The sequence below is a fragment of the Zosterops lateralis genome (assembly GCF_965231275.1).
Source record: "Zosterops lateralis genome assembly, chromosome: Z".
Taxonomy (NCBI): Eukaryota; Metazoa; Chordata; class Aves; order Passeriformes; family Zosteropidae; genus Zosterops; species Zosterops lateralis.
Genome location: NC_139800.1, coordinates 34,576,122 through 34,602,951, shown reverse-complemented (window position 1 = coordinate 34,602,951; position 26,830 = coordinate 34,576,122). Strand labels below are relative to the sequence as shown.

The window sequence follows — 26,830 nt, the reverse complement described above, 5'->3', positions numbered from 1 at the left end:
GCCTGCCTTGCCTATCACTCCTGAACAGCCTATAGTCCTGCATGCCAGTGCTCCAGTCATGGGACTTATTCTACAAAGTCTCACTATTCCCAATGATATCATAGCTTTGGGAGCTGAAAAATGCTTCCAGTTCATCCTGTTTATTTCTTGCATCATGTGCGTTGGTGTTCAAACATTTTAGATATTCTCCTAAACACTCACTGCTCTCTGCAGTTCTGTTAGCATTCATTTCCACCCTCAGGCCATGCTGTGCCATCCCTTGGCTTACATATTTTATTACACATCAGTAGGAATTCCGTTAATTCAGATGTTTATATATTGCTCCTCTATGCAAACTGAAACACAGCAAGTAGGCATCACACAGCTGTTCCCTTTAAAAAAGACAAAATTTGATATGAATTAAAATGCTAACAAACATGCAAACTGAGATGGTTAAAGGTGTAAGTTAGTTTGAAACAGTACATTAGAGATGGAACCATTAAAATGTGACTTGTTAGAGACTACTTAGAAGATTACTTGCACACAAACAGAAATGTCATGAACTGAGATGCAGACTCACTGACAAAGAACTTCCAGTGAGTCTTTCTATACATTCACCTTTAGACTGTTTTCTCTGTATAAAGTTGCATATGCAGCAGAAAACCACCACTAATTATCCACTATTTTGGAAAGGCAAACAAATACTGCATTAATCCTCCACACATCCAATCAGTGAAGAAACGCTCAGCCTTTATACAGTATCCTTACTGGATGAGAAAATCCTAGAAAGAGTCACGGAATCATAGATTATTCTGAGTTGGAAGGGGGCCACAAGGATCATCAAAGTCCAGGTCCTAGACCTGCCCAGGACAACCCCAGGAGTCATACCATGTGCCTAAGAGCACTGTCCAAATGCTTCTTGAGCCCAGTCAGGCTGGTGCTGTGACTCTCCTGAGGAGCTGTTCCAGTGCCCAGTCACCCTCTCAGTGAAGAACTTTTCCTGATAACCATCTAAAATCTCCCATGACACAACTTCAGGCCATTCCCTCAGGTCCTATCACTGCTCACCACAGAGATGAGATCAGTGCCTGCCCCTCCTTTTGTAGATTGCAATGAGGTCTGTCCTCCGTCTCCTCGTCTTCAGGCTGAACAGACCAAGTGACCAAAAAGTCAGAGGAGAACTTCTTTCACAAAAGAAATGTTATCAGCCCTGAAAACAAGACAATTTCTCTAATTGGGTGTGTCTTTTAGATGTATGGAAATATATTTTCCCTCAACCTGATTAAAAATCAACAATGCTCTTACCAGTACTGTTTTGAAAGACACTAGGAGACAATGGCCCAAATTTATTCAGTTACTTTTTGTCAGCTTCAGCAAAGAGGACTGCTAAATATAAAAGCTCTTTTAATATTTATATTGGCAAGATTGCAAAGTGAAAAATTCTCTATCCCTTCAGAAAGAAAAACGTAATAAATAAAGGAAATAGCAGGGGCTAATCTATTTAAGATGATAAATGTGAAAAAGAATTGCTGTATTGTCCCTTTTCCCTAGAGGCAGAGAAAAACTTTGTTTTGTGCAAAGAAGTGTAAAAGAGACAAGAACAGTTACAAGTGGAAAGAAAATTGCAGCTGTCCTGGAGTTGCAGATACAACAGCCATCAGGATCATCGATTCATTTTAGATATCTTCATAAAGCCATTACAAAACTGACATGCATACCCACCCCTTTTCAGAAATGCCACTCATACTATATAGTCATAATATGTTGTCACTAATGTACAAGAATATTGTGTTATTGATAAAGGAAAGATTATCAGTTAAAAAATAATGCCCATTCTAAGTCTGTTACACGAAAACATACTTTAGTAAATACACTATGTCCAAACAAATTTTACTAGTTTGTTTTATTTTCAGCCATTCCTTCAAAGCTTCCATGAATTAAAGGAATATTCCACTCCAGCTTTTGAGGTTCCCAGATGTCATTGAAACAACTCAATGGAAACTGAATGTATATTTCTCGTTTATATTCAACGCATTTGCAAAATGTAATAACACATCAGTTAAAGACAAAATATGGTTTTTCATAGGAACTTTTGTGATGAAGCAAAAGGGTAAAAAACCCCCTCCAAACCCAATCAAAAATCTTGTTCTAGGAAACATCTTTGAAATATAGCTTCTTGATGCCTGAGTAACAATATTATGTTTCAAGTATGGACAGTTTTCTTCACTGGATAAAGTACGGCATGCAGCTACCACCCATAAGCTTTAGTCCATACTGCTTTCTTCTTGAACTCTGCAAGAGACCTCAAGGCCAGAAGTGTAACTGTGAAGACAGGGATAAATTACATTAAGTTGTGCAGTCCAAAGGAAAAGAGGTGAGAGTATTCTTCCTAGTAATTCTACTAACATAGGTATAATTTAGTCCTCCTTTTACTGACTCTTTTCATAATTCTTTATTTGTGGTGATGTACTGGGCCCTTCCTCTGCTTTGTGGCATGTCTCCTACTGAAATTATATCACATCATCTTCTAATTAGACTACCACTTAGGCACACAGATCAACCAATAGTGCAGAAAGTTCAAATTCAATAAGCAATGATGCAAGCCAGGACATAGGAGGCACTGGGAACTGGGAAGCACAAAGTCTTAAGTCCTCAGTGCATTTCACTGATTGGAAATGCAACTCACTGATTCCTTAATTCAATTTGAAAGGATCATTAGTTTAGACAAGATCCAGTAACCAAACTAGTCACAGTCTAGTTATTCAGATGGAAGTTTCATGTTCTAGTATGTAAAAGGAAAAGAACAATGGGAAGCTCAAGGGGAACAGTGACTTATCTCTATCACGGCATACGGAGAATATATGGTGAATATCAGAACTCTATGATATACAAAGGAGGGTGTCCAACAGGCCTTAGCATTGCTTCTGGTGGAGATTAGCAGACATTACAGGGTGTGGCTAAAGACATCAGTCATGAAAACAAGGGTAATTATCCTAATAACTTATAACTAGATTTTAAGAAGCCTTATTTAGGTCCAACAAATTGGATGGTCCAAAGGAAGTTTCCACTGGGTTTGTGGAAAGAAGCACAACTGCATTTCCTTCACTTGAGAATATTGTGGTGACCTCTTAAAATGACTCACACAGATCTTACATATGGAAGTAAGCAATGGGATGCATGCTACAGCTACAGCTCCTACCATAATTCAACATATTGTCCACCTTCCATCTTTCTTTTCATGTATCTTTTCAGCAACCCTCACTTCTCTTTCCTTTTTTCTCAGATCCCTTTATTATGCTGTCCTAGTTCATCTCCTATATCCCTTCCACACAGGGAAGTATTTACTTGCACCTATGTTACGTGATTTGTATTCTAGTACTGGAGGATTTCTCAATAGTATGTTGCATCTTATTTTTAAGAGTAACTTCAAAAAAAACCAGACAGATCTATCAATCAAATAAGCTTGTGCATTAGATGTACGTCTAGGTCCTTTGGCCCTGCAGTACTACATCATAAGCGTCAGCAGGTGAGACAGCAAATATAAGACGTTACAGACAAGAATGTCTACTTACCTGTGACAATTACCTCAAAATCTCACTCCTTAAAACAACTGCATTTTGATCTGTACTGACAGTTATAGAAAAATAAGGACACAATTAAAAATATATTACCTTTCAGCAGGTCCATGGAAGATTTTGATAATGCTTCCTTAGGACATTCCATCATATTGATCAGCCAGTCAATAAACTAAAGATTGAAATATGAAAAAAAATCTGAATCAAAAGAGCCCCTGTATTAAAACAACAAATTATTTCAGTTTGACAGATAACATTTTATTTCTGCTAATTCAGTCATCTAATCAGAGGCAGTGACCAATGAAGCTTCTGCCTAAAGTAAACAAAACACCCTGGAGAATATCTCCCTGTCAGTGCAATTCTTCCCATAGCTGGATCTGAAACTTGCTTTGTTCCTTCTCGTTATCTCAGCAATAATTCTTTGGAAGAAGAAGGCGTACTAAATAGTTTCCCTCCATCTTGCCTGTTCATACCTTTAACCTATTAATATAATTCTTTCTTATCAGTCTCTTGTCCAAATGTTTTACTGCAAATCCTTCAGAACTCTTATTGCCTTTGTTCCTCTTTTGACCTCTCTCATTTTTTGTTATTTTTTTCTGGCAGTGCAGGGTGCCTGGATGACAATGTGGTATTTAAACTCATAAGGATGATTTTCAGGGCAAGGTCTCACATTCTTCCTTAAAACCTAATTAGGCACTTGCATACTAACAGCTCACCCCTGCATTCCTCCCACATTCTGAATTCTGACTTCAGTGGTAACTCTGAGCACAGAAGCATGCTCAGAGAAACCAGTTCTCAACAGATTCCAGTTTGCACAAAACACCTAACAATCTATTAACAGCAGTACTTCCACATATAGCAACTACATGCATTGCACAAATTTTCCACATTTATTTTCAACTCATAGTTCAAAATAAATGACACGCACTGCAAACTGTACAGAAGATCTTCAATTGCTCTGAATTTACAGTGTGGTGTGTCCAACTGCAGAGGATACTTCTTTCAGTGTTTAAAATACTGACTTGCTATCAATAGCTCCCAACTCTCTTCTCCCAGCTGTATTTTCTTAACAGTTTGACTCCCAGCTTTGGAATTTTGTATTTTTTTTTTGCAACTCTCAAATTTTACTTGAGAAACTACTTTCATATCTGATTAAAAATAAAGTGAGATCACAATTGAGATGCAATAAAATATAGAGGAAATAACTCTATCTAAGATCCAAGCTGACTACTAAAAATGGGATGCTTTCTCATGTAAAGTGCTTACCACTACATGCAATTTTACCTTCTGTGTTTGTTCTTTCCATGGTTCTTTAGCCAGCAAAAGGGAAAGGCTACTTGGAAGGAGAGTGAGAGTCTCTTGCACAGCAAACTTGTCAGTGGGGTGCTTGCCAATGTGTTCCTCAGATGATTCTGGTGATAACATGTGGTGTTTCCACAGTGACCAGTCAGCACTGAGGCCAAGCAGCAATGGTCCACCATGGTCAGCCCAGGCCAACACAGAAGCTGCAAACAGCCACACAAGGAAATCTATGCACTAAATAGGAAAAGGGCAAAATGCACTTTATTAAACGAGTAATATAGAAGGAGAATAAAAAACAATTAAAAAACTCCAACCAAAACCCGCCCCCAAAAAACTCATCCAAAAAAGAAACCAAACAAAACCCCAAGACCTAAATCCAGACAGTGACTTGCTCTTAAAAATTAATCTAATAATTCATCTAAAATTCGAAATGCAAGAACTAAAAAGTTCTTAATATCCTTCTATGCTTTGAAGAGCGTAAGTCTCTTTCTAAATTCAAACTAAAATGTCTACAGAAATGAAAGTAAAATCACACTCTTCTAAAACAATCTTTTAGATTAAAGCTGATCTACAATTTATTTAAAATGGGGAAATAACCTTTTCATAGCAACATGACTGTTGAGGGAAATGAGAGATGGTCACCCCTGTGATGCTATAAATGGCTGGGAAATATTGCAGCAATATAATCAATACCTTTCTGATCTAAGCAGCAGCTTATTTTATGTCCTCAAAAGAAGACCTAAACAGCTGAACAACATTATGTCTTTAAAACTGTCCAAGCCCTCTCAGAACCGGAAGCTAGATAGTTCTGACCTGCCTAGACAGTTCTACTAGTGAATTCAAATTTTTTTTCAATTGTTCTAATGCAGTAAATTTGAAGTAATTATTTCCTTGCCTTGAGGTTTTACTATAACTTAAATGTAAAGGTTATTTTAAAGTCAAAGTTTTAAATACACACTTATTCACAAAAATGGTAAAATTTTTTCTGTGGCAGTAAGAACACAATCTTCTAAACTACAAAAGCACGGGGAATAATACTTATCACTGAGAAAAAATGTGAAATATATCAGAACCTCCTTATTTTCTTGCTGCAAATCATTTTCACAGCATTACCTCTTTCAGGTCAACATTTTTTAAGGGTTTTGACTTGTACGCTACATTTCTGATGCAGCCCATCAGGTCTAACAGCCAATCCATTCTTTTCAGAACTCCTAGAAAAAGAAAAAGAACACTGGCTTATGTCAAACACTAGAATGCACTGCTTTTCATTAAAAAGCAAGCACGGAAAATTATTATAGCAAGAAAGTACCAACCATAGAAGAACAAACATCACCAACACCACTATCACACTTCATTAATTCTGCCACTGACAGAAAACAGTACAGAAACTTTGCTTATAATGCAGGCAACACACTGAACACACAGAAAAAAAAAAACAACTGAGTGAGAATTATTTCACATAATGGCAACATGCAGGACCCACTAACCAAGTCTGCACATATGACTGCTACAGAATCCTAAAGCCTCCATCAATGTGCAAAGTACTGTGAAAATGGTCCTAGGGTGTTGAGAGAGGGCCAGCAAAATATTGTCAAGGCATGCAAATAAAATCAGGCCTCAATTCATCTCAAGGGTGGAAGACACTTCATTGATTCAGGTTCTGCTATCCATAATCCGTTCTACCTCCTAGAAACTAATAACCATGCTCACCACCAAGACCACATTACATCATACATTACTATGTCCATGTAAACTTTACAAGTGCTCCCTTTCATGCTGTCTCCTTCTTTTGCAAAGAATCCTCACTCCACTCAATTAAAGCTCACTAGTCTTTGAAGTTCTTCAAACACAGCTGGCAGCTAAGGCATCTGGCAATACAATGCTTTGAAGTTGTTCAGTGAACACCAGCAGACAAGGACCTTTCTGCCATGAAAATGAGACCTCATTCTTGTATCTTTCTGTTCTTGTTTCTTCCTTCTTTATTTTCTTGTGTCATTCTCCCAGTTCTCTTGCATCATCCCCTATGCTTTGTCAAACCCATAGATGAACCAGCCCAAATTATTAACCTACCATATGACTATCTGGTATAGTTATGAAGAGGAAAAAAGGAAGATTTATTTCCTGTGCTAAATCAGTGCAAGGAGTTCAGGAAAGAAAGTTATCTCCCTAGTTCAGCCAGTCTCATGGGAACATCCCCCCACCTTCTGTGTCACATACTGGTAAGTCAGATTTTAGGCCAGAAGGTTAGGAGAGCTGCACTATTAACACGTTTCTGATGTACCATGTACATCTGCAACACTACCCGAAAAAGACTGGGAGACACAGATATAGCTAAAACTCTGGTCTGTAAACCACATTGATGAGACAAGTGACTTGTAGCTGGATCACAGAAAAAGAAGTGACTGGAGAAAAACATAGAAGCAAAGTTTGATACAACTATTTGAATAATACAAGAATTCTGAAGACAGTAGTTTCTAATATGGAAAAATTTGAAAACACTTTGGTTAAACCATCTTAAAATTATTTTAAAGGAACCAGTGTAGATCAATAAATATATGTTGATTGCATTCCTGATTTTTTTAAAAGCCAAATCTTACCTGTATTTTCATGTCTCACAATACGAGCATGATAGAAACCATGCAAGAACATCCATAAAATATTGTCTTTCTGGTGATATCCTGCCACAATATCAATCACGGCACTCAAGTTCGTCAAAGACAATCTGCCTTGAGAAACTAAATACACTTTCATGAACGTGGCCTTCTCTATATTGTTCTGCAAATGCAATAAAAACATGTTAAATTGAAAGGTACTTTTCTTGTGGGAACAGTAAATTTAGCATTCCTCTTTATAAAAAAACATAAGAAACTCTTTGAATAACTAGTAGGCTCAATTTTCCTTAGGACACATTATTAAAAAGAAGACTCAACATGCCACTTGAACTTTACCCTGTTCGAAATAGTCCAGCAAATTGTAATTTGGTACAGCCTGTTTTCATACTGCTTTAAATTTTACATTCCCCTTTGAAGTGGAATGAACCAGCTTAACAGTTCTGGACACTCAAGTTTTCTTGCAGGACAGATATACTGCAGTGACAAAAAGAGCTTTTCTTAAATGATGTTTCCCAGTGTAAAATAAGAATAGAAAAATGTAAGGAAATGACAGTTCAGCTTCCACAACCTATATGAATGCTTGATGGTCTAGTGAATCTGACAGCAAACAGAACAGGGGGGTTTACGTCACAGACGTTTGCTTTTAAAAACTTGATCTGAAAACATCAAGTTCTTCCACACAGGTAATTTCCTTAGCATTTTAGCTGCTAAGAATTCCACTGGTCAGCTACAAGATGAAAGCTTTATTATTCCATTATCATCCTCGGTCATCTTGTCTGCCAGGAAACACTCTGAGTGTGAATGCAAATATAGAACATAAAGTCGAGAATGAAAAGTTTTTCAGTCAATAATTTTGCATTTTTAACAGAAATACAGATCCACCAGTTCAAGTCACCAGGATGCATTTACAGTCCAGTTTCAAGCAGGTGGGTATATTAACCAAAGAGGACAGTGGTCTGCTGCTTGCATTATTGATCTGAGATTCAAAAGATAGAACACCACTCTGTTTCATTCCATTCCTGTTCTGCTAAGTGAGTAGCTCCCAGAATCACAGAACAGGTAGGTTGGAAAAGACCTATAAGATTATCAAGTCCAACACATGACTGAAAAATACCATGTCAACTAGACCTCCACACTGAGTGCCACATCCAGTCTTTCCTTAAACACCTCCAGGGACAATGTTTCCACTATCTCCCTGGTGTGACATTCCCATTCTAAGGTCTAATCACCCTTTCTGTGAAGAAGTTCTTCCTAATGTCCAGCTTAAACCTTTCCTGGTGCAGCTTAAGACAGCATCTTCTTGTCCTGTCTGGGACTGGTTGCCTGAGAGAAGAGGCCATCCTCCACCTGACTAAGTTAGTTAAAACTCTCCCGTTCAAACCTCCCAGGTGAAATCATGAGTATTTCACTTGCTTTGAGAAGGTTTGGGATATGGACTCTTATCACTTTTGCTTCTCTCTACTGCCTGCAGATTAGATCCAGAACACTCTTACCTAGATGTCAGATAAAACAATTAAATGCTCCCAGTGAGCTAAAATAGTCTGGTGACAAGAAAAATGACAAGGTTGCTGGTTTCACAGGATCTGGTGATAAAAGAACAGAATTAAAATGTAATTACCTTGGAGATCTGGATAATGCGATCGATCTCTGAATCAGCCATTTCTGAAATACATCTTGCTACATCAATATACATCTCCAGTTCACCCCTCTACAAACAGAAAAGTAAATGCATGTCTAAATGTCTACGTCCGGCTTTCTTCATCATCAAAATTGGTGAGTTTAGGAACTTGTTAATGATAATGATGAATAATTAATCTATCCCCTAGTCTCACTTTACTTAATTTATTTTAGAAATTCTGTATTTGCTGGGGAATTCAATTTACTTCAATCTACAAGACTTACGGTATTTGAATATTTTCAAAGAGTTTATTTTATTTTTAATGGCAAAGTGCCATTCTTTGGAAATATTTTCTATAGCTAAATAGTTTCTTTAAATCACTGTGAGAAGCTGAATCCTCTATGGGAAAAGAAAGTCTTCTCATTGTTCACTTCTTCTCTTCCAATAACATTTATTTCAGTACTAATACTGTATTATTCCGTTTTTAAATTGCTTATAAGGAAGAAATGCACATTAGATTGGTTTCACAGCATCATATTCTAAAATAACCAAAAGTAACTTAAATTGAAATGATGCTGCTATTTGAACTATTGTAATTAAAAACTGTACATGCAATTAATGTTTGAATCTGATGCATCAGTGTTCATACACCTCATACATACTCCTTACCTGAACCTCATTTGGAAGAAGTTCATATATTTTCTCCACAGCCTGACACAAAAAGTTCCAGCAAAACTGGGGAGGGTTGGGAAGTTTCATTGCCTGGATGAGCCCCTGTAGAACACACTGGCAAATTTCTGGGCTTTTTGTACGGTTCTTCCCTTCAAACTGTTGTATCAGAAGCACTTCCGTAAAAGACTGCAGTTTGTCTTCTGCAACATGTTGCATCCACAGGGACAGGGACATGAAAAGATATTTCTGAGTTTTCATCTGAAAAAGAAAAATTTTTGCTCAGTTTCAAATTCTAGCTCTTCACTGACCTTGAACTATTGTTGAATAAAATTATAAAGAGTGGCTCAAAACCCACTTGTAAAAGCACTTAAAGTCATTAATATTTCTCAGTTTTTTTCTTCTTCCATTTTTTGATGAATTTTTTTGAATTAAAAGGAGTTCAAACATGTCGATATTCTGTTTTCATTAAAAATTGAAGCACTTACTTTCAACGAATCCTAGAATCACATCTCCACAAGGGTAGAGCAATTTTATTACACGGTGCCCATTGCATTCCTACATAAAGCATACAACTGCCCAGGGAGTCAAAGACAGAAATATGATAGCCACAGAACCACTAATGTTGCTAACTAGTGAAGAAGAACAAATAACCTGTATGAAATGCAGAGCTTACGTACTCTGTGGCTCACCTCATTTTGTCACCTCAAATTCCCACTGCAGCTGGAAAAGTGGTAGTCAGAAATAAAATCTTTTTTTTGGTACATTAAAACTGCCAGCAGATATTTGCATATCTAAGACTAATGAATTAAACCAAAAAACTTTCCTTGAAGAGATCACAGAAACAATTTTTCTGAGAAACTAATTTTCTGAGAATTGTCATGAATCTGCTCCTGAACTTGTATAAAATGACAGAAATGTGGAGTCAAGTGTTCTGTGGGATTCAGGGAGTTTTACATACTGTAGCATGGAATCCACATTTTAATTCCAGAAGAACAGAAAAGCAATTAAGGATAAGACTGAATATGAATATACTGTACGTTAGTCTGTTTGGTATCTACAAAATTAACGCCAGGTTTTCAAGATATAGTTTTTTTACTAGTTAGCTAGATCAAGAGATCTTGCTAGGAAAAGTAGGAAAGCTTTTGGACAGATTAGGGTGGACATTTTTTTAAAGACTATCAGCATGTATAATAAAATACTTTTTCTCCCTACATGCCATGCTTTATGTCTCCAGGTTATCAGCACTATAGCATGAAATGAGAGAGAGGAAAAAGGTCTTAGGCAAGTAAAGTAAAATCAGCATAGCAGGTCTTAAGTCTGCCTTGAATTTCAAGGCCCCAGAATAACCCTTCTCTCACTATAAATAATCCTAAATGGTATTTCTGAAGAATTCTTAACCCAGTAATCCTTTTCTGATGAGACAGCCTAAACATTGTCACTGAGGAATTTTATATGGAAGAGGTGCTGAGCTCCCACAAGTTTTCCGACATACGTACACTGAGACTGTAGATAAGGGGAGGTGCCACCCACATCCCTAAAAGCATTGCTGCATTCTGAGATGACTGAGCCTGTGTCACAGCCAGTTCAAGGCAGAGATGTTTTACCTCGTCACCTAAAAGAGAAGGAAAAAAAAGTTACAAAGTAATTATTTTAATTTTTTTCTCAACTCACAAAAAAAGGACGGTTATTGTTCTACTAGAGCACTACATTACAACTTGTTTTTCTAAATATCCTACTTAAAGCCTTTAACACATACATGTTAGAAGACTCCTCTTTCCATTCATGCACTTTTAGCAATAAATATCAGCATTTGTTCAAGTTATTTCATTTCACTCAGGAACAAAAATGTGAGTATGCTAAGAAAAGTAAAAATTTAAAAAAACACTCCTTGCCAAATAAAGTTAAGATTTAATCCAAAGAAGGAAAAATGAGTCAATATTCCTGGACTGTGATGCTGTCTGAAATCTAAAACCAGCCACGCATACTGTTTCCTCTGCAAATTCCCTGATTTACAAAAGACTTCTATGTGAAAAGCAGGAATAAAAAAACCCTCCAGACATTTAACAAGTTTCAGCTCTTCGTAAGAACTGCAGATCTCCAAATAGGAATTTTTTTCCATTATTTTGAAAACTATCACCCAGTGTAATTTAGTAGAACGTGTATTTCAAACTAGTGATAGCTAGAGGAACTACCAAACAGTTCAAATATGTGAAAAAGCTGCATGCAGGCTCTGACATGGGCATTGGACCAAGCATTTAGCAGGTACTGAAAACAGGATACAATTAGTTGAGCTTGATGACAGGGTCTTACGTAAACAGTCCAAATAAAATATTCAGACCACTTTCACCAATGTTTTAGGGAACTTCTCAGCTCTGATCTTCTTTAGTTTTTATTCAGTTAAAACAGTATCCACATGGTGATGACAAATATAAACTTGCAAATATTAAAAAGTCAGTCTTAAAAGCATAATAAAACTAACCACTGGACTAACTTCAAAGTCCTGAAGAGGGCTCCAAAGTTTGTGAAAGCTGCATTAAAAAAGAGCTCTTGTGACAAATAAAAAAGTTTTAACAGAAAACTACTACTCTTACCAAAGTCCAGCCTCATCAAAGGAGAAAGAATGGATGCCCAGTTTACAGGTGGATACTGATGGCTTTCTCCAACTAATGCAATCGGTGCCAGTGCTACTTTCACCAGCTCAGCTAGGACAGATTCAGGGCCTAGAACAGAAGATTCGGTCAGAGTCTGAATTTCATACACGCATATTTGGCTGAACAGCTCAGCAAAAAAACATGAGCACTGCATTGTAGTTCAAACTGTAATAAAGAACTGAAAAGTGTTACAAAATCACTGTTACTTCCTTTTGTATATGAGAATTAGCCATCTCATTTATAATGAACAGTTATATTTTTAATCTCCTGTCAAAATGGCTTTTTGTTACTAATGAATAGAAACTTCCTGGTCCCTTGTTCTTGAGTCAGTTTACAAGTTAATTACAGATATTCCTCATCTAGTAAGGCAGTATTTTTTCATTTCTTACTAGGAGAACAGCAAAGTTTTCTGACAGTGCCTTCCTTTCTCATCTTGTAGATGCAGGCCAAAAGAACAGTCAGATAAGCGCTAACCTTTGTTACACACCATTTTATGTCAACATAAGTCAACTCAGTCCTCCTGGAATCAAAAGATGGACATTTTAACCTCCATTTAAAGCAAAGCTTGCTTCATGGGACAGCAGTGAGCTCACTTAACTCCACAAAGGAGTAATCCTCTCTCTCTCTGTCTTCCTTAAGACAACCCCAAGACATCTTTTTTACCAGGCTTGCTCATGTAAGACCATACTTTCTCTAGGTTTCTTTGCATCTATCACAGCAGTAACCTTAATACCACTCTGTTACAGAGAATCTTAATACAGCATCACTGAAATAAGGGGCAGCATAAAGTCAGTCTAATGAGCATACAGGCTAACACTTAAAATGATTTGACTTTCATTCTCACAGTAAAGAAACATAATCCCACCAACACAGATGGAAGGGAAAAGGGTTTTAAATGTCAAAAATTAGGTGGAGAAATTAAAGTCCTAATACACAATATTACCATATCTCTTTGAGTATAATTAAATTTCTAATTTTAAATACGTCACATTGGTGAAGTTCAAATTTGTACTTAGAAAAGTTCTCTTAGCAAATAAAACAAAGTGTTTAAGGTAAGCTTTTATAGCCGTAACAAATTTCCCAGAGGAATACTGTAGTTTGATCCTTACCTTTCTTTCCACTTTCAATGGCAAAATCAATGGCTGCCCTGATAAAGCTGTTCACAGGTAAATAGCTAAAATCTGGAGGAACTGTGAAGATAAAAAGACTGCTTATATTCTAAAACATCATCAACAAAAATTATAACCTTCTGCTCCCATGTAAATTTAAAGGCCAAATTGAGCTGTGCTTGAGCTAATGGGTTTTGTGGGATACTCAGACTATTTAGACCACAAGATTGATAGATGTATTGGCCTTTTCACCTTTAAGACAACCTAAACACTTCTGGTGTGAGAGGTGCCAGGTCTGAAAAAACAAATTCACAGATCAACTGAAAAGCCAGGGATAAGATCTTCCTTAAAAACATATTGGGCACTGCAAGTTGGGCTTTGAAAGTGAGCACTTCACAATTTTAGGAAGTTTAAGGCAGCAGACTCATTTGGTATCTATCTAATCTTAGGCATGCATGCAGGCATACATAAAAGCAGAAACTTTGTGAGACTTTTCTCTGTGATATTCATCTACATTTTGTGTTTTTGAGTCCCAGTTTAGGTCACACCAAAGTGAACAGCTTCAATAGTTTGTGCTTATTACTGGTATTTCATTAATGATTAATTATCCAGCCTTTATTTTACCAGCGGATATTGAAACAACACTTGAAGTTAGTGATGGATCAGCTGTGTCCTGAAAGGGCACAGAACACTACTTTCACTTCAGCTAAAGAGAAGTACTACTTCAGATCTTCAGAGATGATCTGATCTAAAAAAATACTTCTAAAAAGTCAGCTTGGTCTTGTTATAGACTAGTTTTTAAGTACTGATTTTTTTATGCAGTGGGAAGTGCTAAAACAAATAGTAGATTAATCAGTTCTGAAAGCCATGGAGTAGATGTCAAATACATGTGCCATAGGAAGTGTAAAACCTGCTTACAGTTTATCCTATGAAAATAAAAAAAAGCAATATACAACCTTGACCAAAACAATTTAGAACCTCACTTTCATACTGCACGTAAAAGCAAATGTGGGGGATCCTATTCAACACACTGATTCCTGCTTCATGTTCCAACCCTTAGGCACATAGGACCATGAAATCTCCAATTCAAAGGCTGTCATGTCCTTCACAGGGCTGCAATGTCTAACTTGTATTATCTAATGTGTCTCTCACTGTTTTTTTAGTGATGTGCTATTTCTACATGCTCTTTAAGAAGCAGTAATAAAGCACCTTACCAGATGCCCTGTTCTGTGTTGAAGACGAACAGGACATGTGAAGACGCCCCAGAAGTCTTGTTGCATTTGTCTGAAGACCAATCTGCTCTGAGAAACTAATTATCTGTTGAGACAATAAACCACTAATAAGACAAATTTCCCTACACTGCCTCATTCAAGATGGATACAGACATTATGTAGTTTCTTTCAAGCAGACTGGCTTGCTTGTGCAAGGTTGTAAAGGTACACTAGGAGGAAACAGAGGCTATCTTCTTACCTGTGTAAGGGTTCTGATCACTTCATTCAGCTTACTTTGAAACTGTGAGGACTGAATGCTGTCAGATTTCAGCTGCAAGAGAAAAATAAAAAAAGGTGAATTTTTTAAGAGGTAAAAAAAGAAGCAACAAACAGAAAAAATTCTGAAAACAGATTACATTTGCACCCATGACTTTCTCTGGGGAGCAGGAGAGAAAAGGAGAAAGCTTACATGGCTGTGAACTTTTCCTCAGTGGCACTGCACACAGACCATGTGATAGCAAAATGGACCAAATCCCATTTTATGCATTGCAATTCAATATTGCTTGGTTTGTACCCAACTTTAATTATTGCAAAAGTGTGATGTGGTTTACAGCCACTGCTATAGAAATGGGGAGGATGCATCCCATCTTGCCTTCTGGCCAAATTTCTCCAGAGATAAAGGTGTATGTATATATATACAGAATAAGAATATGTAAGAATAAGCATATTCTCACCTGTATCATGCCTCCTTCAGAGCCCACCAGTGCAACCAGCCCACTGACAGCAGCCAGACGCTCCATTGTTGGAGAACCCTGGAAGCGTAATTCAGGACCAGTGAGCCAATGTAATGACACAAGGACAAAATGCTTGTTTCTTCCAACTTAAAAACAATGACTACTATCACTAGTAAACTTCTAATCTCAACAGCCTTTTCAGATCACACTCCAGCATGGCAGATAATACTAATTCCTCTCCTGATGAATGAAAGCTTTATACAGACCTTCCTCCTCACTCTTCCAAATCTGCAATCACCATGGACTGACAAATCACTTTTTTCCTTAGTACAATATGTAGTCCACAAAATATACCAGTGTAATTCAACCCCAAACCAGTTTCTTTATTGATAATTACCTTCAGCTGCAATCTTAATGTGTTAAGTTTAGGGTTTGATTTGAAACAGGTAACTTTTCCAGATAAATTGAAATTATTATAATGACTAAGGCACTATAATCATCCTTCTTTTTTCTAGTTCTGACAAGTAGCACCTGATTTCACAAGACACTTTCACTTAATAGCCTAGACTTTATCCTTGGGCACTGTTCCAAATTAGTGAAAATGTCCAAATTAAGATGTCACTGAGATAAGCATTTCTCACAGATTTTCTAAATAGAAGAGAAATAGGGATTTATTCCCTTTAGCAAACAGCCCAAAGTTATACTCTTGCTTCCAATTATCAATCAAACAGCATATTCAGATAGTCATAACTTTTCCTAGCATCACTCCTGCAGAAGCAAGAAAAATTATGTTCCTACTGTTTATTTTAAACTGCCTCTACCATCTCTTCCCCATCTCCTCTACCCCCACCCATGCAAAAAACCCCAAAGAGTAAAAGAGGTACAAAACTCAGGATAGGTATTCAAACTCCTTTACCTCTGCAAGCACAATTTTTATCCAGGCTGGCATTAGTCTGTTACTCAGGTTTTCAGCTTTCCCATGACCACAAGCTGACAATCCATGTACTATTGCACCTAAAGCTAAAGCAAAACTGTAGGTCTGCAAGGTGAAAAGAACTTATTAAAAACAGGTTTTACAAAGGAGTCTGTATTCTTTTATACATTTATTATTGAAACATTACTTACATATTATTATTTCCCAACAATGAGAAGTAATGTCTTTGTCTAGAATACCAGATGCTTTCTTATTTCAAGTGACAAGGGATTTTCTGAGATTAAATCTTAGGCACATAGAGCCTTTGTTTTACATCGGATTTTCTGATACAAAGATAAAAAGCTCTAGCACAAGTAGTTAGCTCTGACTTCCTATTTTTCAGACAAACATTCTGAACAGTTGATTAATGTAATAGTAGTCTTTGATTCAAAATGGCTGCCTCCTCCTGGCTCCTTCATTTCCTGGCAAAAATTAACCAGAAAAGAACTTGCACTAACATACTGAGATTATTTTTGGCAATTTGAGGGGTACCTTAGAACACTAGGGACGAAACATACACTTGGAGGAAGCTGTGGATATGGTTATGATGCATTGTCTGGTGGTTAAGGGAAAGCAAAAAAATTCAGAACAGCATAGTTGATGTATTTTCCCACCAAGAAAAAGAACATATAGAAATATGTTATAAAAGAGACAATAAATGGCAGAGTACAGGGACTAAAGACATCAAATGTAATGATTTCTCTTCTAAATGCAATCAAACACACACAACTTGCTTTTATTTCACTGTCTGGCAATCTCTATACACATTAATGAATCAAGTTGTAGTCTTAGTAATTGCATGGTATGCAAAATACATTCAGGATTAGTTAATGATGAAAGTAGATCAACAAAATTGTCTTGAATTACAGTTCATGTAAAGCAGTATCCAATATTAAACAGATAAAGAGAGAAAGAGAATGGAAGCAAATCCCAAATAAGGAATTATTACCTGCTGATTATTTTCTGCTAAGGTCTGTAGCTTACTCATAGCCTTCTCAGCTTCAGCTGCTTCTATGATTCCAACGCTGAAAGCAGAGACACAGGAACAGGCCACAGAATAGGCAAGCACCTGAAAAAATTTTATTCTGTTAACTAGTTTCTAATCAAGCTCACTGTAGCAATGGTCATATTGAATAATGTGCCAGTATGATAGAAAAAACATAACATTTTCAGTTTATATTTTCGGATATTTATTCCCTTTCTGAAATATTCTTCAATGATGCTAATTATGTTAAACAAACACAACTAAAGCTTGAAAGTACTTCTGATTTTACAGAGGTCAAATTCCTGACCTTCCACACAAATGTAGCTATTCTCTCAACACAAGTATCTGGTCATTATTTTTGTAAGCATACTCTGCATACTCTGTTCCCATCAGGACTACAAGCAGGTCCACCATGCCAGAAAACAAGCATGTAGAACACAGCCCACAACACCTCCTGTCCTTGCAGAAGGATTCACCAGCAACATTGCTTTTCTGTTCTCCTGCTTTATTGATGGAGAATAAGGAAGTGAACTCTGAACTACCAACAAAGCAAATATGCCAAGTGTTTAAACTCCTCCATTAAGCAGCAGAGCAACACATGACTCTGAGGGAAGCAGAGAGCACCCACCTACTATGCACGATTGACATCAATTTGACCTGTAGCAAGTAATGTGCAGGTTGTACCTCTTGCTACGGCAGGCCAAAATTACTTCTCAAGTACTGGGTTATATCTAAGTCAATTACAGCTCTGAAAGAGCCTCTTGTGCATCTCATATAGTAGCATTCATCCTAGAGTGCTGCCCAAATTTTACAAATCCCTATAGAGGTTTTAATTGCAAAGGGTAGGTTTTGCTTCTCATCCCAAACTATCTCATGGTGTCAAACAGCTGCTGCCTTTCATCTCAGTAATTGCTGTATTGAACTCAGTTTCATTTCAATACTGCACTCGAAAATCTCTGGGGACCAAAAAATTATTTCATAGGTCTAAGTAATTTTAATGCATGAACCATAAACTGCAAAAGGCTAATCCCCAACACATATGTACTGCCAAAAAAATAAAACTCCGTGAAAGAAGATGTTTAATAAAAAAGCTTTCAGAACACTACCAACAGAGGGAAAAGAATAATACTATCAATCTCTATTAACTCTCATTAAAAAAGAGGATTATGCAACTCAACTGCTCAGCTGCTCTGGGCTTACATACATCATGTACAGACAGTGTTGCTTTTCTTGCAAAACATATGCTGGTTCTGACTTTTATTTTCTGTTGCAAACTATTTTATTTTCTGTCGCAAACTATTTGAATCAGTTTTCATTCTGAAGTTTTACCTCAGCAGAGTTACAAGCTAAGTCCATGGACTTAAAACTTACATGACATATCCTGGAAAAAGACTCCCTGAAATGCAGGGCTCAGTTTAAGTGTTCAAAATATAAAGATAATAGTAAATGGGGCCATAGCAGCATGCACAAGTACAAAATTCACATTTGCAAGTGACACCAAATTTCAAAGAAGCATTACAGAAGTCATATTGAAGGAGGAAGTGTTAGCTTTTAAGTTCTCTCTGAGAGTAACTTGTCTGCTTTTAGTATATCAGAAGAACAATAAGCAACTGTATATAAGAGACCCATATCCATAGTTACTCATGATCCAACTTTCAACAACTTAATTTGGGGTTAAGGAATTAAAGAAGACCTTTAAAGGATCATGTCTGTTATCTTTTCAGGCAGTTTCTTAATGTCTGTAAGCATTACACATCATTCTATTCTTACAACTGTTGTAATTGTCACTTTTCTTTTCCCCCAGCAGACATAAACCCATATATTGTGAAAGAAAAAGCAGAAATCAAGCCTTCTAGTACCACAGATAAAAAGTTTCAGCAAAAATACTATAGTTATTAAAGGGAGGCAACAAAATAAAAGGAAGATTTAAAATTTGTGATAAAATAGGTTATACCTCCTGGACTCCTCTGCTTTGGTCCTCACTGCTGTCCAGGTACTTGCAGAGTTTTCGCAATGAAGCAGAAACGTGCACTCGCGATTCTGTTTGGCTACTGTGACTCATAAATGAAAGAACAAGTCCTACTCCTAAAATACATCCAGTGCTTTAAAAACAAAAGAGAAAGGATTAAGTATGCTTTGGCTGCTTTGAACTCCCTTTAAACCCCAACAAAGTTTGTGGGCAAGAAGACCTCTTGGCCTTGCCTGATAACTAGCCCTGTAGATATTTTATTACCACAGTTAACTTTGCAAATGGTTTTAATTTCACTCACCCTTTTCAGGAAACACCAGATAAAAGAAGAGCATAAGAAAAAAAAATGTATTTAAATAATAGATCCTACACATACAGCCTCCTTATTCCTTCTGCCTCTGAAGAACCAGAAGCCCAAACAACAAGCACCATAAACTAGTATGGAGGAATTAAGGATCCAAATTTCTATGTGCAATTTGTTCTGATAGTATAAACTAGGAAATCAGTTAAACATACTAACTGCAGGTTCACTGGGTGTACTAGCATCTGCTGCTGTCAGACTCCTCCAAGAGTTGTTTCATTTGCAAAAGTAATGAAATTAGTGATTAAGCCAGAGGGCTGCTAAGATGGCTGTAGAGATTAGATACTCACTAGCATTTCTTAACAGGAATAGTCAGGTGTGCATTTTCACCCATATGTACTAAAATTTGCATACGTTATAGTGGAGCAGCTTCATCAGGTCAAACATATCCAGCACAACTAACTGTTTGATGCTGAGAATACTTAAAATTGCAAAAAGAACATTGTTTCAAAGGACATAAATTAATAGGGCAGCTGGCACAAACATCTCCACAGTCTCCGCCTCTTTTTCAGATTTTATCAAAAATTCCATTCTGGACCAAAGATCTTTTACTAAATTCTGCATGTGTGCTCCCATAAAAAGTTCCAAATCATTGTTTTGCCAGAGAACTTCCAAACAGTTCTGGCTTCCATCATGAGATACTAAACCTAGCAGACACTTATTGCTCTGAAGGTGATCTCTTCTCTCACTGGCACACATCCACAATAGTCCTTATCTGTAGATGATTTTTCCCCCCTTACATATCTCCCTGACACTGCTCATAGCAAGCAGCAAGCAGTCAAATGAACATGGCTAGGATCTTAGGCAATCTCCTAAGCTTCTCATATCCAACTTAAAACCAGCGAGAGCTGTTGCTTTTACTTAGCCAGGTAAAAAAGAAACATCTCAGGGGTCTGTGCTAGGACCAGCTCTGTTCAATTCATTGATGACATGGATGAGGGTATTCAATCTTCTATTAGTAAATTTGCAGATGACACTAAGCTGGGAGCATGTGTCGACCGTTTGGAAGATAGGAGGGCTCTGCAGGGAGATCTGGAATGGTTGGGTCAATGGGCAGAGCACAACAAAATGAAGTTTAATGAGTCCAAGTATTGATTCCTGCACTTTGGCCACAATAACTTCCTGCAGCGTTATAGGCTGGGGACGGTGTGGCTGGACAGTGCCCAGGCAGAAAGGGACCTGGGGGTACTGGTGACAGCAGCTGAACATGAGCCAGCAGTGTGCCCAGGTGGCCAAGAGGGCCAATGGCATCCTGGCCTGGATCAGGAATGGTGTGTCCAGCAGGAGCAGGGAGGTCATTCTTCCCCTGTACTGGGCACTGGTGAGGCCACACCTTGAGTGCTGTGTCCAGTTCTGGGCCCCTCAGTTTAGGAAGGACGTTGAGATGCTTGAACGTGTCCAGAGAAGGGCAACAAAGCTGGTGAGGGGATTGGAAAACAAGCCATATGAAGAACAACTGAGAGAGCTTGGGTTGTTTAGCCTAGAGAAAAGGAGACTCAGAGGTGATCTTATCACTCTCTACAACTTCCTGAAGGGTAGTTGTAGACAGCTGGGGGTTGGTCTCTTTCTCCAGGCAGCAACTGACAGAATGAGAGGACACAGTTTTAAGCTGCTCAAGGGAAATATAGGTTGGATATTAGGAAGAAGTTCTTCACAGAAAGAGTGATTAAATATTGGAATAGTCTGTCCGGGGTGGTGGTGGAGTCACCATCCCTGGATGTGTTTAAAAGGAAACTGGATGTGGCACTTGATACCATGACCTAGTTGAGGTGTTGGGCTGGGTTTGACTCGATCTTGAAGGTCTCTTCCGACCTACATATTCTGTGATTCTGTGATCTGAGAACAACCTCAGTCATATTTCTAAGATAATGTTTTACAGTAACTGGGGATTAAGGATGGTTGAGCATGGCTAGAAGATATGGAGGAGTGTCTTGGGAGTGGTATATTTTTCCAGCAAAGATCAAACAAACATTTTTAAGTAACTGAATCAGGATCTGAATTCATGAATAGCCAACAAAACAGGGACATGGCTTATATACAAGAGCTCTAAATTCAAGTTTAAAGTACTGCTTGTTGACAAAACTACACAGAAAGAAAATGGAATTTCTCATTAGAGCTATAGTATTTTACATTATCCATGTAATAAAAGACTTAAAACACAATCAGAGACTAAAGCAAGAATAAAACTTCACCTTCTTTGTTCCTCTTTTTGTAACTAACAATTACTCTCACTTGGCTACCTTATTTGTGAGCCACATAAAATGAATATTTAGGTATATTTCATCTGCATCGTATCTCAGATTTCCCAGCATATTTTAACTGTTATACTGCCAGAGTATCAGGTGGCAAGGAGTCCTGCCTTCCACTGGGCACAGCCTGAGCCTGGACAGGACCAATTCCCACATGTGCACTGCTCAGCAGACCTATGCTCAAAGCACTGTCAGCCTGTTTTTAGTGAAAATCACTGGTTTAGCAGGGGTGAAACACTGGTGAAAATGCTCACATGATCATGATCATGCCTATGTCACACTGGATGTAAAGGCTGGAAAGGACCTTCCTTTGGAACAATCGTTTACAAGTGTAGAAATGCAAAATTTGGACAACTCTGCAACATTCATAGCTTTACATTACTTCTTTGCTCACAGAGCATACTAGACACCAACTTCCTCTTAAACTTTAAAAACCATAGCCAGTATAAAAACTACCACTCTCTTCAATCTTCCCTCCCTTGCTTGCCATTGTTTCATGTTCTTCTGGCAACCTCCTGCCACCAGAAAAGTTTGGCTTGGCTCTTCTCTGAGCATTTGATCTCCAGCTAAAAGGCTGCACAAACCAGCAGCAACGGGCATGACAAAAGGGTGCAGCTGGTAGTCCCTGTGTACTGTGTGTCTCACCCTGTGCCACTCAAAAGGCAACAGAAATCCTTAGTAAGCTATACAGATTCACAGCCCAATGGTGCACAGCTGTGACTCTTCAGAGCTTTTCAGAAAGTGCACTGGAGAAAGAAGGCCAAGCGCAAGTGGGAATTAATGCTGTTTCTTTTCAACAGGGAAGAGCTGGGCAGAGTAATGCTTAAAATCAAAGAAAACCTTATGCACTCTCACTGAGCCACTCAAGACACCGTGGTACCTTACCTGATTTGAAAGAGAAATGACTACTGTAGAAGAAACATGCTGCCACACTATGCTAGCTGTCTCATGGCAACTGACACGTTTTATTGTCCTAGGAGTTTCAAATCCTGACTGTAAAAACTTAAGCAATGTAGACCACGTCTGTGACTGACTGTTCTAGGGAGCATGTGGCCCTCCAAAGGGCCTTTCCAGTCTGCCTGAACTGGTGATTATTTGGAAGTACTCAGAATGGGTTGTCTCCTTATCCTATTCTCATACTTTTCTCTGTAGAATTAAAGAAGAAAGTGTGAATTAAAAAGGTAGAGCTCAAAATAAAGTATCATCAGTAATAAAGGAAACTCACTTGTACTCCAGACTAGTGTCAAAGCAGCAGTCCTCCAATACATCCAGGGACTTCATGAGAACCATGTTTATCTGTTGACCAGGTATATCACTACAAAACCAAACCGAAACAGAAACAAACAAACAAAAAAATAAATTCAATGCCTGACAGTGGGAGGAGGTACCTGATAAAACATGATCTCAGCTAGACCTGTAACTATTTATAAGCTGAAAATCCATGACATTTCACACTATTAACTTTGCAAATCTCTCTCTGCCTCATTGCCTAAAAATAAAGATTAAAAAAAAAAGATTTAAAAAGAGGCGTTTACATCTCACTCCAAAGGCGTCATATGAACTCCCCTCTTATAAAACATGTACTCTGTTTTCATAATGAACAGGACATCTTTAATGGAAAGTAGCTCTATGATCTGATATAAGCTATAGCTCCATCCCTATAAGTTTTGATTTGTTTCAAAACAATGCTTTGAAGAATGCGAAAGATTAAGCTTTCAAATCATGCAGGGCAGTGAAAGAGTAAAACTAGTCTGCAAGAAACGCTTACATAAATGTATCCACTTAACACTCCTTACAACAGAAATAAAACAAACACAAACCCCCAAAATACTGATTCACATACTCCAAAACACTCAATATATTTTAATTCTCTGATGTAACTTCGCTGATGTAACTAACTCTGATGTAATTTCAGGCCGATGTAACTTCACTCTCTTCAAGAGTCTTTTAATGCTTATATGTAGCTTGGTTGTCCCACTGACTAAACATCCAGTAGTAGTCTATTCTCAAATTATGTGACTGAGTCAGTGGCAGCAAGGCATCAATGACACCAAAGCATGAATATTAGAACTCAGCAATGCTTCAGTTTTAACAAAAGTTAGGTGCCTTGGAAACATTAGCTTCACTGAGCAAATTAACAACTGCCAATCAAATCTGTTTGGTACCTGTGTTCGTAAACTAATTAAACATTTTTATGCGTATACAAGAAGACAAAATCTCTAGCAATCAAGAAACTGGAGCAGTATAAAGACAAACTTATTTCTTAATTTCTCTGAAATCACCAGAAATTTGCAACTGAGACAACTTTTCCAAAAAGGAGGCATTTTCAACAACTTCAGAACAGCTCTGTGCTGCCAACACAGCTGTAACAACATGCTTCATTACACTACTTCCATTGCAGTTCCATTCTCAAATGTGTAACTTACATGACATAAGTGAACACTGTCCTGTGTCCAGAGCACCACTTACAAAGGAACCAATAAGAACTCAGAATTATTTTACAATTATGTCTTCCAGCGTAACTATAGTCCCATTTAAAAGCGTATGTGTTGCTCTTCTAGCTGACTGCTCTGCACTTTGTACCTTGGGATATTATGAGAATTAGTCACTTATCCTGAAAGAATGAGAAAATACCTAGGATAGCTCTGAAGGAGGCTAAAGTGGGGGGCGGAAGACAGATAATAAGAGGCATCTTTTAAGAAACATTACAAAGCCCTTCAAGAATCATTTGCCTATGACTTGTAAATTCTTTAATTCCCCAGAGCTTAAGGCCACATGCAGAAAAAAGAAGTTACTTTCACAACAACATTAAATACAGTAGTTCTCACCTGACTTTTTCTTCATACAAACGTGACATGAACATCCCCAAACCAAGACCCATGTGGATTTGAACAGCCTGAGACTCATCAGCATTTGGTTTCCCAGGTAACCTCTCAGTCAGCATACTCAGGACCTCCTCAATCTTCTCCTTGCATGATACAATGAAAACTGGCACCAGAAGGGACAAAGCTATGGCTGCACAGGAACGAGCTATAATACTAGCAGTATTTTCACCTGAATAGGATTTCTAGAGAAACACAAAAAATATTTTTTTTTTCTTTTAGTCCTTTCCAGGTAACAACACTCAGCATTTGAGGAATTTAGAATAAACACTAAAAGAGCAAACAGAAGCAGCACAGAATGCAATCTGACATTCCTTGCATGTGGTTTCTACCATTTTGATAATAAAGACAAAAAATTAAGGCAAACACAAATATAATCAGAAAGCACAATGAAATAAAATTAACAAGAGCAAGAAAAGTTTTGATTTTCCTCTATTCCAACTACTACAACTCAAACAGAACCAGGAAACTTAATGATTAGAACTCCAGGTATGAAACACACATATACTACCTTGCCTTTAGTACTACAGCACATACCTGATAGAACCATGGGAACACCTGACTTTTAGGTTGGTAGCGGCTATTCACAATACTCAAGAGAGTCTCTGTGACCATGGAAATCCAGTGTTTCATAGGAATAAAATCAGGTTCAGTCTATAAAAATCAAACCCAAATAGTCATCATTATTTTTTCTTAAAGCAAGTTCTACCTAAACAGAAACTCGGCTGCTGATGTTCCAGCTGTATTCCATCGTGAATGAGACTATTCTGTCATTCCTATGTAGTGTAAGTAGCATGATTTACTTGTCAATGCTGTCTCTCCAGATACTACTTTTGATTGAATACTATTCAGTGGAGCCAAAAATGATGAAATTATGAAAAAAGAGTTTGCCTGGCTTCCAGTGCCCATAGAGTGACTTCTCTTATCTGTCAAAATGGTCAAATAGACGAGTTAGACATTACGCTTCTTGTGACAAATGATACACACACTACCTGCTTCTATATAGATCACAGCATCTGACAGATGGCATTCACTGAGTATGGTGAAATTTGAACTTGAAAATGTAAAGTACTTCACATCCACTTACAGCTCCTCAAACACTTGGTCATATTGCTTCTCTGAATTCCACTAAGAGAAGGGACCCTCTCCCAGATTCACTCACCTCAGGCACCCCTTCAGTGTCTGAAGAAAGGCTGCTTTCATATTTGGCTACGGCAACGGCAAGGCCAGTTAAAGCAAAAATAGAGTTTCCTTTCACCACTGGGCTGTCCCTGAACAGAAAAAGGCCAATAGTTAAGAAACTTCATAGAGATGCTGGCAACAAAACATATATCTTAAAGCAGAAAAGTTATGCTAGAGTTGATCCAAGAGGGAAGACTTTTGCCCCTAGCAATTTCATCAAGTCTCTTCTAGCTCAGCAGAAATCTATTATATTTCATCTTCAGGAATTAGAGAAAAAATGAGGAAGTGTTTCAGTCTTTTTTTTTTTCTTGTCTGTCTTTTATATAAAGGCTAGCACACACAAAGTTGTATAAAAACAGAAGCTTTCTTCCACTATAATAAGGACTGCTACCCTGCAGAGCAAGTAGCACTCACAGAAATGCAGCAGCTGCTCTTAGCTAGTAACATTTCCATAGAGGACAAAACAAAATCTTCAAATGGAGAATGTTAGAGAGGCAGATGCCACTTCATTGCAACAGTATGAGAAGACTGAACAGAACAGCCATTATTAAAATATCAGCTTAAAAATGTTTTGAATTATTTCCCTACACTACAAAAACACCAACACCATGAAGAATGATAGGATTCAAAGAGTTTTAACTTCTATGATGGTGCAAAAATTTAAGGAAATCAAGAATGAAAATCTGCCACTGACAAAAAAAAGGGAAAACATAACTGTGTTCAGTTCTGTATAAGGAAGTACATTGATATTCTAGTCATTCCCAGA

The 26,830-nt window shown here is 37.7% G+C and overlaps 1 protein-coding gene across 1 annotated transcript in view; it reads right to left on the bottom strand.

Annotated features, from left to right (window-relative positions):
* Positions 1 to 1,814: 1,814 nt before the first annotated feature.
* FOCAD (focadhesin) overlaps positions 1,815 to 26,830 on the bottom strand; it is a 94,218-nt gene continuing 69,202 nt past the window's right edge. The window contains exons 26-45 of the mRNA XM_083884532.1: positions 26,045 to 26,153; positions 25,420 to 25,536; positions 24,829 to 25,067; positions 23,226 to 23,315; positions 19,376 to 19,523; positions 17,386 to 17,505; positions 16,380 to 16,502; positions 15,464 to 15,541; positions 14,989 to 15,060; positions 14,733 to 14,835; positions 13,519 to 13,599; positions 12,350 to 12,478; positions 11,255 to 11,370; positions 9,756 to 10,016; positions 9,087 to 9,176; positions 7,454 to 7,631; positions 5,970 to 6,067; positions 4,839 to 5,090; positions 3,651 to 3,726; positions 1,815 to 2,301 (exon numbers count right to left, since the gene is read on the bottom strand). Of these exons, the coding sequence (XP_083740658.1) occupies positions 2,228 to 2,301; positions 3,651 to 3,726; positions 4,839 to 5,090; positions 5,970 to 6,067; positions 7,454 to 7,631; positions 9,087 to 9,176; positions 9,756 to 10,016; positions 11,255 to 11,370; positions 12,350 to 12,478; positions 13,519 to 13,599; positions 14,733 to 14,835; positions 14,989 to 15,060; positions 15,464 to 15,541; positions 16,380 to 16,502; positions 17,386 to 17,505; positions 19,376 to 19,523; positions 23,226 to 23,315; positions 24,829 to 25,067; positions 25,420 to 25,536; positions 26,045 to 26,153 (2,554 nt within the window). The 3' untranslated portion in view covers positions 1,815 to 2,227. The remainder of the gene's footprint in view (positions 2,302 to 3,650; positions 3,727 to 4,838; positions 5,091 to 5,969; positions 6,068 to 7,453; positions 7,632 to 9,086; positions 9,177 to 9,755; positions 10,017 to 11,254; positions 11,371 to 12,349; positions 12,479 to 13,518; positions 13,600 to 14,732; positions 14,836 to 14,988; positions 15,061 to 15,463; positions 15,542 to 16,379; positions 16,503 to 17,385; positions 17,506 to 19,375; positions 19,524 to 23,225; positions 23,316 to 24,828; positions 25,068 to 25,419; positions 25,537 to 26,044; positions 26,154 to 26,830) is intronic.